The 13,391-nt window shown below is 53.8% G+C and overlaps 6 protein-coding genes across 6 annotated transcripts; 3 read left to right on the forward strand and 3 right to left on the reverse strand.

Moving 5' to 3' along the window:
* Positions 1–895: 895 nt before the first annotated feature.
* Positions 896–3,423, reverse strand: mak5 (ATP-dependent RNA helicase MAK5). The gene is made up of 3 exons (XM_025620223.1): positions 3,143–3,423; positions 1,881–3,092; positions 896–1,832 (listed from the first exon to the last, which is right to left on the reverse strand). Exons 1-3 carry the CDS (start codon positions 3,374–3,376, stop codon positions 978–980), a joined length of 2,301 nt encoding a protein of 766 aa, XP_025483004.1. The 5' UTR covers positions 3,377–3,423; the 3' UTR covers positions 896–977.
* Positions 3,424–3,563: 140 nt separating this feature from the next.
* On the forward strand, positions 3,564–5,121 carry BO87DRAFT_373875 (tRNA methyltransferase TRM7). Its single transcript, XM_025622658.1, has one exon. It carries the CDS (start codon positions 3,614–3,616, stop codon positions 4,910–4,912), a length of 1,299 nt encoding a protein of 432 aa, XP_025483005.1. The 5' UTR covers positions 3,564–3,613; the 3' UTR covers positions 4,913–5,121.
* An 8-nt stretch (positions 5,122–5,129) lies between these two features.
* On the reverse strand, positions 5,130–8,521 carry BO87DRAFT_373876 (sulfite reductase subunit alpha). Its single transcript, XM_025622659.1, has one exon. It carries the CDS (start codon positions 8,434–8,436, stop codon positions 5,299–5,301), a length of 3,138 nt encoding a protein of 1,045 aa, XP_025483006.1. The 5' UTR covers positions 8,437–8,521; the 3' UTR covers positions 5,130–5,298.
* Positions 8,522–8,797: 276 nt separating this feature from the next.
* BO87DRAFT_208162 (uncharacterized protein) lies at positions 8,798–9,777 on the forward strand. The gene is made up of 2 exons (XM_025618608.1): positions 8,798–8,903; positions 9,030–9,777. The coding sequence occupies exons 1-2, from the start codon at positions 8,865–8,867 to the stop codon at positions 9,690–9,692; spliced, it is 702 nt and encodes a 233-aa protein (XP_025483007.1). The 5' UTR covers positions 8,798–8,864; the 3' UTR covers positions 9,693–9,777.
* Positions 9,778–9,833: 56 nt separating this feature from the next.
* BO87DRAFT_373877 (uncharacterized protein) lies at positions 9,834–10,685 on the reverse strand. The gene is made up of 2 exons (XM_025622660.1): positions 10,629–10,685; positions 9,834–10,562 (listed from the first exon to the last, which is right to left on the reverse strand). The coding sequence occupies exon 2, from the start codon at positions 10,447–10,449 to the stop codon at positions 9,982–9,984; it is 468 nt and encodes a 155-aa protein (XP_025483008.1). The 5' UTR covers positions 10,450–10,562; positions 10,629–10,685; the 3' UTR covers positions 9,834–9,981.
* Positions 10,686–11,754: 1,069 nt separating this feature from the next.
* On the forward strand, positions 11,755–12,847 carry BO87DRAFT_301655 (uncharacterized protein; the record flags this gene model as incomplete). Its single annotated transcript, XM_025619170.1, has 4 exons — positions 11,755–11,784; positions 11,885–11,942; positions 12,023–12,249; positions 12,692–12,847. The coding sequence occupies 4 exons, from the start codon at positions 11,755–11,757 to the stop codon at positions 12,845–12,847; spliced, it is 471 nt and encodes a 156-aa protein (XP_025483009.1).
* Between the last annotated feature and the right edge of the window lie 544 nt (positions 12,848–13,391).

The raw sequence follows: 13,391 nt of genomic DNA on the forward strand, positions 1-13,391 counted from the left end.
GTTGGCAGTATGGTGATCTTGATCTTAGTGTGTCTTGGTGGTGGTTAGTGTTGATTATTTGATTGAGACTAGTAGTAGTAGTTTGCATGTATGTGTAGGTTTCATAGACGGGATGATGTCTGTGGTTGTTGCATACCTTTTCCTTAGTTCAACTCACATATATATAATAACCTGAGGGTACCTGCTACTGCTCGAATGACAGAAACTCAGCTTCTGCAATATGCAACAGGCAAAGGTCTAATTGCCTTCGGGCAGAACAGGGAAAAAAAGATGAAAAAAACCCTGGCCTATCCGGGAAAGTGGGCCCCCGCCCACGTGGAATTTCATCAACGTGAACTGGTCTGGCCAATGGGGGGCTGGAGTATGGCGCTAGTTGGGATGGCTTGCAGGGATGAGGCGCCCAACTTGCAGGGATCGGGCGGGTGGGGCAGATCCGGTGTGTTGGGATTGGTTGATTTTTGACGCGCCGGTGTGTTTTATTTGAGGAACACCTGTTGCTGAGACGAGGTTAGAAGGTGTTGCCGGTTCTAGGTGGTTTCCTGGTTGGGGAGGTGTCTGGTGGGTATGGTATTTAGGGGTGAGGTATTTTTAGGTTTGTTACTACGCACTTATATTGTGTATAATGTGATGGAGTCGAGGTGAATAGGGGATAATAGTAGGTGGATTTGTACTATCCTATCTCCACTTCTCTTTGCTCGGTCGAACGGAGTTTATTAGGCTATTGGTGATATACCGCTTTGATGAAGTCATACTCAACTTACTCCGTGCTTTCCAAGCCCATAATTACTACTAGTAGTAATACTTTTACAACTTCACCGCATGTTTATCCACATGGTGGGCTCTAGAAAGTTCAAGAAGCGACAACACGATCTTCCTTTTGTCGAGCTTGGTGTATGAACGATCTACTAATCCCTATTGACTCATTCTCTCTGCATGTGGTATATGAACAACTCTGTACAACGTAATAGATACAAGCATTAGAAATCCAATGGATCCACCTGGCCCAGGAATGAATTGTTGCCTTCTCCACGCAGTAACGCCTCAATGTCCACCCGTCCTGACGTGAGATACCGCTCACTCACACCTACGTTCACCCGCTGAGACAGAAGATGCTTCAACTCCGCCCGCATAGCCGCCAACTCATTCTTCGTAACTTCACCAGCCTTGCGCTGCCGTTCCTGACGCCCACGTCCGCGGCCGCGACCACGGCCCTGGGCGCTCTCAAACTCCTCGCTATCATACTCAACCCCAAGGTCCTCTGCTGCCTTTTGGAGCCAGTTATCTTCCGCGGAGATCTTCTCCTTGGCGATGTTGGAATCAGTAATCTTGGCGGCCAAGTTCACACGATCACGGACCCGGAGGACGACCCGACGGTCGAGCTCCAACGACTCAAGCGGCAATTTCTTGCCATTGGCCATGTTGGCGTGCACTTTCGCGGCTAGACGAACCACTCCGACCATTTCCTCCGGAGCGCAGATGATCACACTCTTTCCGGAAGCACCCGCACGGGCGGTACGTCCGGAACGGTGGACGTAGGTATCGGCTGCGCGGGGAGCATGGTAGTGGATGACGAAGTCAATGCCCTTGATATCAAGACCACGCGCAGCAACGTCGGTGGCGACGAGGATACTGCTGGGATTGGATGTGGGCGAGGAGAATCGCTCTACTGAACGTAGACGCGCTTTCTGGGCCATAGAGGAGTGGAGTGCCAAAGCGGGAAGGCCGAGGTTCTGGAGCAATTGGGTGAGACGGCGGACGGCGGAGATCGAGTTGGTGAACACAAGTGTCCGGTGCTTGGGGTTGTAGAGCAACAGAGTGTAGAGATAAAGATCCTAGGTTCGATTAGCATATGAATAACTTTCTGCAGCGACTGCACATACCTTCTCCATAGCTCCACATTCGACAATGCCTTCCTTGAGGCCTTCAGCCATCTGCGAGACCGGGTTGACGTCAATGAACTTGGGCTTTTCTTCGCGAAACTTCAGTTTCTGGAGGAGATATTCCATGGACTCCTTGTTGCTCATGATGTCGCCTCCCGTCCAACGCGCTTTGCCGGCTAGCTTCTGCTGCAAGTCGCGGTGGAATGTAGCGGAGAAGACCAACGTCTGTCTCTGGGCACGAGCATCCTCCTTCTCTTCGTCTTCGCTATCGTCGCCACCGAAATCGCCATCCTCAACGCGATCAAGAGCACCGAGGATCTCCTCAGCTTCCTTGAAGTGACCCTCACTGAGAAGTCTGTCCGCCTCATCAATGACAAGGAACTTGATGTCACTCATCTTGCGAATCAAACCCTGACCACTGCTAAGCACCTCCCATACTCGACCAGGAGTACCAATGACGATGTCAGCACCAGCCAGCACTCGCTGCTGCTTTTGAACGGACAGACCACCCGTAAGGAGTGCAATGCGGGCACTGGAGCCGGGGGCGTGGAGAGCAAGCTCGCCAATATGCTTAGCCAATTGGTGTGCCAATTCACGGGTGGGAGACATAATGAGAGCAATCGGGGCCGATTCCTTCTTCTTCTCTTCCTTGCCAGCGCGCAAGTCCTCCCGTTTCTTCTCAAGATAGTGCTCGAGGATGGGGATGCCGAACGCCAATGTCTTTCCGGAACCTGTCGACGCCTTGCCGATCACATCGTGGCCATCTAAGATCTGGGGAATGCAGGACTTTTGAACAAGAGTCGGTGTGGTGAACTTCATCTTCGACAGACCGGTGAGGATCTCAGGAGACAACCCAAGCGACTCCCAAGCAGAAACATCCACGCCATCGTCGTCCTCTTCATCTTGGAGTGCAGCAAACGAGAGTCCAGCCTTGATGCTCTTGTCCTCCTGGTTTGGTGTAGTCTTCTGCTTTGCTTCTTTCTTGGCTTTCTTCTGCTCCGCCTGCCTGTCCTTCTTGGCCTTCTTCTTCTCCTCAGCCGTGGGTTTGCCGGCTTCCTGCTCGTCTTTCTGGTCTTCCTTCGGTGCAGTGTCCTTCTTCTCGGTCGCTTCGTTGTCGCTGAAACCGGACCACTCGTCGTCGTCGAATTTCGGTTCTTCCTCCTCTGGCGCCTTCTTCTTCAGGATCGATTTCTTCGGTTTGCCATGTGCGGCCTGGATGATCCATTAGCACTCTCCCAACACCGCCAGTTAACACCACATACCTTGAACCGGAGTCCTTCACTTCCACCCTTGATAACCTCTACTCCATCAATTTCTTCCAATCCAAAGAAACCACCTGCATCCTCAAGTCTATCAGGCAGCGCGACCTCTTTCCAGTTAAGATCATTGACGGTGACGAGCGGATCCTCGCTCTCCTCAGCCGCGGCGACATCCTTCTTCCTCTTTTTCGCCTGCAAATCAGCTCCTTTCGAGCCGCGCTGTCTCTTCTGACCCATAATTGCAAAATGAACCCCGACCGAATACACAAAATGTAAGATGGGAGGAGAAACAAATGTCGGCAGTAAGTTGCAGCCGCCGAAGGGAAGAAAAAAAAGCGGCAGAAAGCCGCCATACCGCCCAGCACCAGTTAATCTTATCGCCGCCCCACGAGAAAATCCCCCTCAAATCCCTCCTCCGGACCATCCAAAACCTCAAATCCCACCACCACAAAATACCCCCCACCCACCGCCACAATGGGTAAATCCTCCAAAGACAAGCGCGATGCCTACTACCGTCTCGCCAAGGAACAAAACTGGCGCGCCCGTTCTGCCTTCAAACTGATCCAAATCGACGAGCAATTCGATCTATTCGAGCACGAGAACCCAGACAAAGTCACCCGAGTCGTCGATCTCTGCGCCGCCCCGGGCAGCTGGAGTCAAGTGCTGAGTCGCGTTCTGATCAAGGGCGAGAGTTTCGGTCGTCGCGCCTGGGTCGAGAAGAAGCGCAAGGAAAAGGAAGCCCTCGAACGAGTCCGCAATGGCTCAAGCACCACAACCACCTCATCAGAAGACACCGACATGACCGAACTGAAACCCCGCAAGAACGTAAAAATCGTCTCCATCGACCTCCAACCCATGGCGCCCCTCGAAGGCATCACCACCCTCAAAGCAGACATCACCCACCCATCTACCATCCCCCTCCTCCTGCGCGCCTTGGACCCTGAAGCCTACGACTCCACCTCCACCTCTTCCACCCCCTCCGCCATTCGTCCCCCTCACCCTGTCGACCTGGTCATTTCCGACGGCGCCCCGGACGTAACCGGCCTGCACGACCTCGACATCTACATCCAATCGCAATTACTCTACTCTGCACTCAACCTCGCCCTGGGCGTCCTCCGCCCCGGCGGCAAATTCGTCGCCAAGATCTTCCGCGGCCGCGACGTCGATCTCCTCTACGCGCAACTCCGCACCGTGTTCGAGAAAGTCAGCGTCGCGAAGCCGCGGAGTAGTCGCGCTAGTAGTCTGGAGGCGTTCGTCGTGTGCGAGGGATTCATCCCGCCTTCCATCCACGCTGGCACGGACGCGCTGAAGAACCCTATCTTCGGAGGCGTGGCTGTCCCGCCTCCTGTGTCAGCGGACGGAAACGTCGGAGTGGAGGTTGTCGAGAGCGAGGACGACGAGGCACGCCCCGTCAAGCTGGCCCGCTTTGCTCCGGCCGAGGCGACTCTAGGCGCTGCTTCAGCGGAGTCTAGCCAGACGGAGGCGCGGCTGCTTCACGATGACTCGTTGGCGTCGGTGACACCTACGCCGTTGGCGTATAAGTCTGCGGGTGAGAAGTTCGCTGTCGGGAACAGGTGGATTCCTAGGTTCATTGCGTGCGGTGATCTCTCGGCTTGGGATTCGGACGCCTCGTACACGCTGCCGCCGGATCATGTCAGTTTGGATCCGGTGCAGCCCCCTACTGCACCGCCTTATCGGCGGGCGTTGGAGTTGAGGAAGGAGAAGGGTGGTGCGTATGGAAAGACGAAGTTGGGTAGTTTGGGACGGGCTTGAAATTAGAAGTGGATATTAATGCGGCCGCTTCTAACGATATCTTCTTGTTTATAGTTATGGTTACGAATTTTTCCTTTTCCGTTTTGGCGGGGTAAAAAAAAAGTTGGATGTGCTTAGACTACTACTTGGCTGCTAGATGGACAAGGGCGGATGGATATAGCAGATACCCATAGATCTAAAATCTACGATAGATGATTATTATGAGAAGAGGAATAGATTCATAGAGAAAATGCAAAAGTCTATTTTGAATTGGTAAATCAGGTGTCTCTATGCTGGTATGCGCTAAGCTCAAACAGGACGGACAGATCATCACATCACATCATGTACAACGCACGGCGCTAGATATCCCCACACTTCTATGGTCATAACCTTTTTTCAACCTCCCCTTAGTACACCTCAAGGACGTATCTCTCCTCGTCCTTCAACTTCTCGATCTCCTTGCGAGAGTCGACCTTCTTGCCCAGGTTCTTGGCCTCGGTGGCAATGGCCTCCTCCAGCACGGCGGTGACATCGGGCACGGGCCATGTGGGACCGCAGAGGTAGAAAGCACCCTCCTCGCGGATGTAGGCCTGGATGATTTCAGGCAGAGTCTGGCGCATGCGATCCTGGATGTAAATCTTCTCAGGCTGGTCACGAGAGAAGGCACGACCCAGAACAGTGATGACACCGGCCTCCTGGTAGGCCTCCCACTCCTCACCATAGCAGTACTCCTCGCGCTGGTGGCGGGAGCCCATGTACAGCAAGACGGCACCAATTTCCTTGCCCTGAGCCTTCTCAAGAGCACGGTGCTGGACGAAGGCACGGAAGGGAGCCAGACCAGTACCGAGACCAGCCATGATGAGGGGCTGGGTGGACTTGGGGGGCAGCTTCATCACACTGGACTTGACGCTGACGGTGACGGGGGCACCGGGCTGGAGGCGGCTGAGGTAGCGGGTAGCCTGACCGAAACGGTCACGGCCAGTGGGGTCCGACCAGGTAACCGCAACGATCATAAGAGCAACGGTGGTGGGGGTCACCTTCTGGCAAGAAGCGATGGAGTACTCACGACGCTTCAGGGGACCGACGATACGGATCAGGTCGTGGAAGTCAGGCTTGGCCGAGGGGTACTGGAGCAGAATATCCGCGAAGGTAACGGTGTCCACCTCGGAACGGCGCTTGAATTCCACAGCTCCGTCGGGGCCACCGAGGGTAAGAAGATCGGTCTTCTCCTTCTCGTCGTCGGCGAATTCGGCCAGAGCTTCGTAGAAGCGCTTGGGCGGGCGACCGAAGATGTCGACGTTCTGGACAAGGGCCTGGTAGACGGTGCGGTTCTCCAGAACGGCGGGGTCCTCGCGGCTGGGCACCTCGACGACATCGTCGGCGTTTAGGCCATAGAAGGCGATGAAGTCCATGACATCCTTCGGGTCGTTCTCAGCGTGCACGCCCAGGGCTTCACCGATGTCATACTTGAGGCCAGAGTCACCCAAGTCGAACTCGATGTGGAAGATGTTACGATCGTAGGTGACAGGAGTAAGGCGTCTGTTCTCCTTGACGTGGACAGTGAAGGTCTTGGTAGCCGTCTCAGGACGCAGAGCATTCTTGGTGCCGTAGGCCTCCTTGAAAGCGAGACCCTTGGCAGCGGTCTGCCAGTCCTTAAGGTAGGAGGCAGGCTCGGTCTCTTCTTTGTCGAAGGACACGAGGCTGTTGGGGGAAATGTCCTTGGGGAGCTGAGCAACCTGGGCTCCCTCCTCGGGGTCCTTCCAGGCCTCGGGAACCTCGATCTGGCGGAGAACCTTCTCAAGTTCCTTGCTAACATTCTCCAGGGCCTCGGCATTACCGCCAATAGAAGCCAGCTTCTTGATGCCCACGCTCTCCTGAGAAGGCAGAGCCACACGCAAGAAAGCAACCTGAAGGACTGAGGACTCAGAGGCGGTCTCACCGGCAACAGATGGGTCGACGAAGTAAAGGGAGATGCCCCGCTCAGCGACAGCCTGGCGGAAAGCAACAGGCAGCTTCTTCTCGAGCTCATCGTCCTTCACGCCAGGGGCGTTCACGATGACCTTGCCGTTGTCCTTGACAGATGCGGCAATGTCGACGTCGCCAAGCAGCTTAACGTCTCCAACATAGGCAGTGTCGGCAGCAGTGATGGAGTAGGGGGCATCGACAATCTTGGAGCTCTTGCGGATGTCAACACGGACGACACCTCCCTGGACGAGGTTATCGTGGACCTTGTTGGTGGTGACATTGCTTGCTGAATCGGCAGCCAAGGCCTGGGAAAGAGTCGTGGCGACGTCGCCACCAACGGAGGTGTCAACATCCCAGAAAGTGTACTCCTGGACGGTGGCAGGGTCGAGCAACTGCAGAGGCTCGGACTCGGCACCAGCCTGGACAATAGGCTTCTCGTGAACCAGCTGGAAAGCGGCAGCGGTGTTGATGAGATCCCAGCGCTGAGAGCGGGCGTACTTGATGTCAATGCAAGCCGGGGTCTGCTCCCGATCGGTGGCGAAAGCCAAAGCAGCCAGGACATCCTCGTACAGAGCAGAGCGAACACCCTGCTCCTGGACAGCCTGTTCGTCAGAGACCTGGCCAAGGACACCAACAGTCTTGACAGACTTGGGCAGAACGCGCAGGAATTCCTCCTCCACGAAAGGACGGTAGACACGGACGTTGATGACACCAACGCGAACACCGTCCTTGGCCAAAGAGCGGGCAATCTGAGCAGTGAGGGATGCCTCGACGGTACCGAAAGCAACCAGAACGGAGACGGGCTCGGCGTGGCCGTGGTACTCAAAGAGGCCATAGTCGGTTCCGAGCTCACCGTTCAGGGACTGGAGGAGCTCGAGGAGCTTGCCCTGAGTGTCGAGGTGACGACTGCGGGAGTCTTCAAGGGTCTTGCGGACGGCCTCGTAGGTGCGAGACAGACCAGCCTGGTCGAGGACGTCAATGACGCGGGTCTCTTCCCGGCCGACGCGGACACCGTCATAGATGTGGACGGAGGGCAGAACGGAGGACAGAAGGGTGGTGAGCAGAGCCATGTGCTGAGACTCGTGGACAGAGGCACTCGACACCAGACCCAGGCCAAGCTCTTCGGCAAGGGAGAGGGCGGAGGCATAGTCGGAGACAAGGCCGTCCTCAACGGCATAGTCGACAGCGGCGACATGGGCAGCAACGGGGCTAGCAACGGAGTACAGGAGAGACAGCTGCTCCAGGGCGGCACGCATATAAGGGAGAGTGGCCGAGGAAGCAACAATACCCTGAGGGATGTGGCGCTTCTTCAAGTCGAAGTCCTGGGAGAAGATGTAACCGAGGGCAATGTTACCAGCACCCTGGCGAGTCTCCATGGCCTTGATCTCAGGAGACTCGCCATTGGCGTTGATCTCCTGCTTGGAAGACCATTCCCGGAGAGCAGCATCCAAGTCGAAGGACTCCGGAGAGTAAGAGAAGATCTTGTCGCTCAATACATAAGCGACTTGCTGGATGAGGGTCTGGGCAGTGACATAAGTCGGACCGCCGAGGGTCGACAAGGCTGGAGAAGGGGAGCCCATGGCGGGGGATTCTTGTCTGAAGATGGGGTAATCAGCCAGTCGATACCACCAGGATGAAGACAAGAATGACAAGAGGAGAGGAATCAGCAGCGCCGGATTGGGAGGGGCGATGGGGGGATAAAAAGCCCGTCGCCGCCGCCGCTCTATAGAAAATCCCAGGGGATCTTACCCCATCCGGCTAGTGGCAATCACGCAATTTCTTATCGATAGATCCTGGAGGCGGGATCCGGTGGCAGAATATCTCCGCTTTCGGCCTTCCCCGCATTAGTCAGTTAAGGTATCCTGAGGCATCAGCAATCTGGACCCGCCGATAAGTGCTGATTACTCATCCACGATAAGTCGGTAGAAAACGTCATCTCATCCTCCTTACATGTAGTTATCCCTTCCTGCACCAATCCTATTTTGTATATAACAGCTGCTAGTTTAACATGGCCAACGTCGCACTGATCGGCTGCACCGGCATGGTGGTAAGTAATCCATCCTACATCTACCCTAGTCAAACCTAGTCCCCTCCAGCACAAGTCATCCCTTCAAATCCGCCATGATGTAGTCCCCAACCAAAAAGCAAAGCCATCTAATATATTTATCTGCAGGGGAGCCACATCCTCACCCACCTCCTGGGCAACTCCTCCGTGGCACGCATCGACACTATCTCCCGTCGCACCCCTCAACCCGCCACTGCCGCGCCCCAAGAAAAGCTCACCACCTTCGTGTCCGACGACTCCTCCAAGTGGGCTTCGCAGCTCTCCTCCCTGACCCCAACTCCAGACATCTTCATCTCCGCATTTGGAACCACCCGAGGCGCAGCTGGTGGCTTTGAGAATCAATACAAGATCGAACATGGTCTGAATGTTGAGCTGGCCCGTGCGGCGCGCGACGCCGGCACCAAAGTCTACGTGCTGATCTCGTCGACCGGCGCTGACAAGGACTCATCCTTTGGATATCCCCGGATGAAGGGTGAGATTGAGGAAGAGGTGAAGGCGATGGGATTTGAGAGGACAGTCATCTTGCGCCCTGGACTTATCTCCGGAGAGAGGCAGGAGAGTAGGCCTGCTGAGGCGGTGATGCGGGGCTTTGCGGGTCTTGTTGGCAAGATTCATTCTGGGCTGAAGGATGGATGGGCGCAGGATGCGGATGTTATTGCGAAAGCGGCGGTTAATGCGGGAGTTAAGGCTTTGAATGGCGAGGTTCCGGCTGGCAGTGAGAAGGTGTGGGTGATGTATGGGAAGGATATTATTCAGTATGGGAAGGAGTAGTAGCCTGTTTGAGAAGAGCTATTGTACTATGAACTATTTATATACGCTATCTGCAGTGCTTTAATGAGATAATTTTCGGTTCGGATTTCCTCTATTTCAGCAATGAAGTGACAATACTACTAATAGCAATTACTCTCTCAAGCCTGCGAGATATGTATATCCCACTGAAGATCAAACAAGCTTCTTATTATATCCAATACCATACACAACCCAACCCAACAAACAAGCACTTTCAAACACGCACAATTTAAAAAACCAAATGCAAAGTCTATACAACAACCTCAATCCTTCAATACTTCCTATTCCCACCCCTCACCTCACGGTTCTTCTTCGTCCACCCCCTCGAGCTGGGCCCCTCCTTTTCAGCATTATGATCGGGACCTCCCTCCTGGGGCGGCCTCGCATGACTGACTTCCGAGTTCCCAGGACTCATATCCAACGGGTTACTCACTTTACCCTGCTGCTCGGACTCCTTCTGCGCCTGCTCGACCTGGCCTTCGGGTGATGTGTTGCTAGGGTCAAAGGCTGCGTCGTGGCCCGCGACTTCGCTGTCCGTGCCGGTGTAGGAGCTCTCCGATCGCTGAGGGTCGAGAACGTTGCGGTCTCCGGATTGCCTTTCGCTCTTTTGCTGGTGAGTTGTGCGCAGCGGTGCGATGGTGCGGAAGGTCCGGGTGGCGGGTTGAAGGGTTCGAATTCGGGGTTGAGTTTGAGTGGTGCGTTGGGCCAGGCGGCCGATTGGGGTGATGCGGTTGAGCATGGTGGTGTGTAGGTTGGTGGAATTGGTTTGGTTTGGGGGGACTGGGATGGAATGTGTTTCAAATGTTGGGTCTAATAGTGGTGGTGTAGTAGTAGTGGCGGATGTATATAGTTCTGGGAGCAATGGTTAGCCGGTGATTAATTGAGCTTTAGGGAATTGCGTTAAGTGTCTTCGCGTACATGTCTGAGAGTAGTATTTTGAAAATAAATTCTAGGAGAAGTGATATTGAAGAGAAATACTTGGGGGTTGTGTTAGAACTCTAGAGGGAACTTGGCTGGACTACTATCATCTTGACGTCATCTACTTTGCCAGGGTGCATGCGGCCACGTGATCACCGATGTATATCCGGTTGTATACCTACTGTTCACAAAGAACGGGCTTCTGATCTACGAGGGCAGCAAAGACGATAAGTGATAAGTTCCTTCCCGATAGTCTGGTGAAAGAGAAACGCGTCTCCATGTTTGGATTACGTGAAATACATGGGGAAAGTGGCATCATCCCATCACCTACCACCTGGGGAACGTTTCTAGAGTAGCGGCGTGATCGCCTCGCCTCAAAGACATAGAGCAAGGCAGAATTCATGTTCCCCCCCGATCGTAGGCAGCCTTCCTGGTCAAAGTGGATGCCTTGTGCTTCTCATCGTGCCGGGAAGAAGTACGGTGCTGTACTCATCAGGTCGCCACAACCAGGAAAAGCAAAATGAATAAAGTCTGTCCATCGGAGTGATAGACTTGACACGTCAATCATGCTACACGCGGATGCCGCCTCAATTAAGCACAGACTATGGAAATGCGATGGCACAGTCTCCGTGCATTTGGTAGAGACCGCCTGACGCAAGACTCAAGTATGTAATCACCATGATCATGCAAAGATCCCGGGCTAATTGAAGTTGCCTCATGGTTCAGGCTTCTGTGCTGGACGTTGATAGTCCACAAGGCGGGAATGTTTATGGGCTGGGTCATAGCCTCACGCATAAATATCATACCCGATTGGGAAACGCAGGGAGCTTACGCCGGTCGAGGCGGATCGATGGACAGGATGAAGAGCACTGGGTCAAAGCCACAAACCAACTTGTGCAACATGCAAGGCTGAATGCCTCAAACTCGAGGCCACAGAGAAATAATTGCAGGTGCCAACGTGCAGATGCGAGGACCCGCTATGATTCTTCCCTGCTCAAGTCAATCGGACTTGTCTAGTCTAGGCGTTTTGCGGGCTAGAAAGAAATGACAGGGGTCCTTTTAGCTGCATATATCACCCGTCCAGCTGAACCACTTCATTGGCTACAGCATGCTGACACCGTCGAATATGCTTTCATCCGCTGGCCAATCCAAACTCGTAAGCCGGAAACAGAGGGAAATGCTTCCTTACCTTAAATTCTCGAATGGTCGTTTGACATATTCCATTTGTTGACTGCAAGAAAAACATGTATGCGTAGATGCGCAGAGGGCTGCGGTCACGTTACAGTCACGGGATTGAAAAATCCCAGTATTTCGGTGCAATTATGTGGGTCACAAAATCCAATTTCAACGTCGTGGATAGATCACTCGGCTTCAAAGTAGAAAAAAACGTAGAGTTTCCGGACAGTTGCAGCCCAAAAGAAACTCACAACCATCAGGCGTAAATCGAAAATCCTGGCAGGTTGGGCAAGGACGGTTTACCGGAACTATCGAGCCAAATCCTGGTTACGGAAGTACAATTGCCACAGGCAAGGCTGGACTAGAAACATCCGAAGTAAGACAGCTCGCAAGAGAAGGCAGAGGGGTGGCAAATCGCATCGCGAGTACCGAGATTGAGCAGCTCGTGAGTGGCAGAACAGTTGGTAACCGGTGTTGCCTCCAGGTTGCGGCTGTAAGCCAGAACCGATAGTCGCTGAGTTGGCAACCGACATCATTCCATGCTCGGATTCTCAGCACACAGGGAATCTAGGCGGGTTGACCGACGATCCAATGCTGTGATGGATGTACAGACGCATGAGAGAGTTTCATGCAATCATCTCGAAGGATGTCCGGACAAGCGGAAATTCGGGTACATTGACCCCCTATAGGCCAATGCTGAGGAACTGAAGGCTGCCTTGCTCGAGTTGCTATGGATTCTGTACACCATCTTCTCGTTGAAAACCCCCCTCTTCACCACGAAAGGCCGAAATTTCGAGCACCTCGACCAGACGAAGCGTGCCACGTCAGTGAGTCTCCGAGCTTTAGTGCAGCTGCACGGGTTCGACAGTAGGTGCACCGTACCACAGTCAGTATTTGCCATGGCTGATGTACAGAGCCGACATCCTATCATATTGGCCGAGGAAGGCAGGCAAATGAAGATAAACCCTGCACCCGAGCGGGGACAAATGCGGGATTATTCGTCTGCAGATGTGGGAGATCAGCTGAAGAGAATCAGTCCCTAATGGAATATTGAGCTCATCATGCAACTGCATGTCATGTTGACTCCCGAGGTAAAATCCAAGGAAGCAATGGACGCCAATGAAGGGCTTCTAGTGACGCGTCTTTCGCCACTAGATGCAGAAACATCTGGTTGATATCAGCCAGACGGAAACATGCGGAGTACACGAGATGACCATTGGCACGGGGGCTAGATGCCTGTGTGGACCAGTGTTCGGGATACATGGTAGAAGGAACTTGGTAGGGTTGCAACCAGGTGACAGAACCCTGACCCTTTGGGCATACTAGGTGTCAGGTAAAGAGTTGAGAGGGGAAAAAGTAAAAAAAGTAAAGTCCAACTGGGCAGATGTCTCGGAGTCACCCTGCCCTCGGCCCAAAGTCCGTATCAGAGGTTATGACACTAGGCCAGTTCGCGAGCGGACTAATTGGTTGTGAGTGACTAGCCACAAGGTTATGGTGGTAAGGCATCTAACAAACCAGACTAAATGATCATAGCCGTAACCACACTGGTCCTGCAAAGCGAAACTGCTTTTTCCATCCACTCAAGAC

Source organism: Aspergillus neoniger, assembly GCF_003184625.1.
Source record: "Aspergillus neoniger CBS 115656 unplaced genomic scaffold BO87scaffold_6, whole genome shotgun sequence".
Lineage (NCBI taxonomy): Eukaryota > Fungi > Ascomycota > Eurotiomycetes > Eurotiales > Aspergillaceae > Aspergillus > Aspergillus neoniger.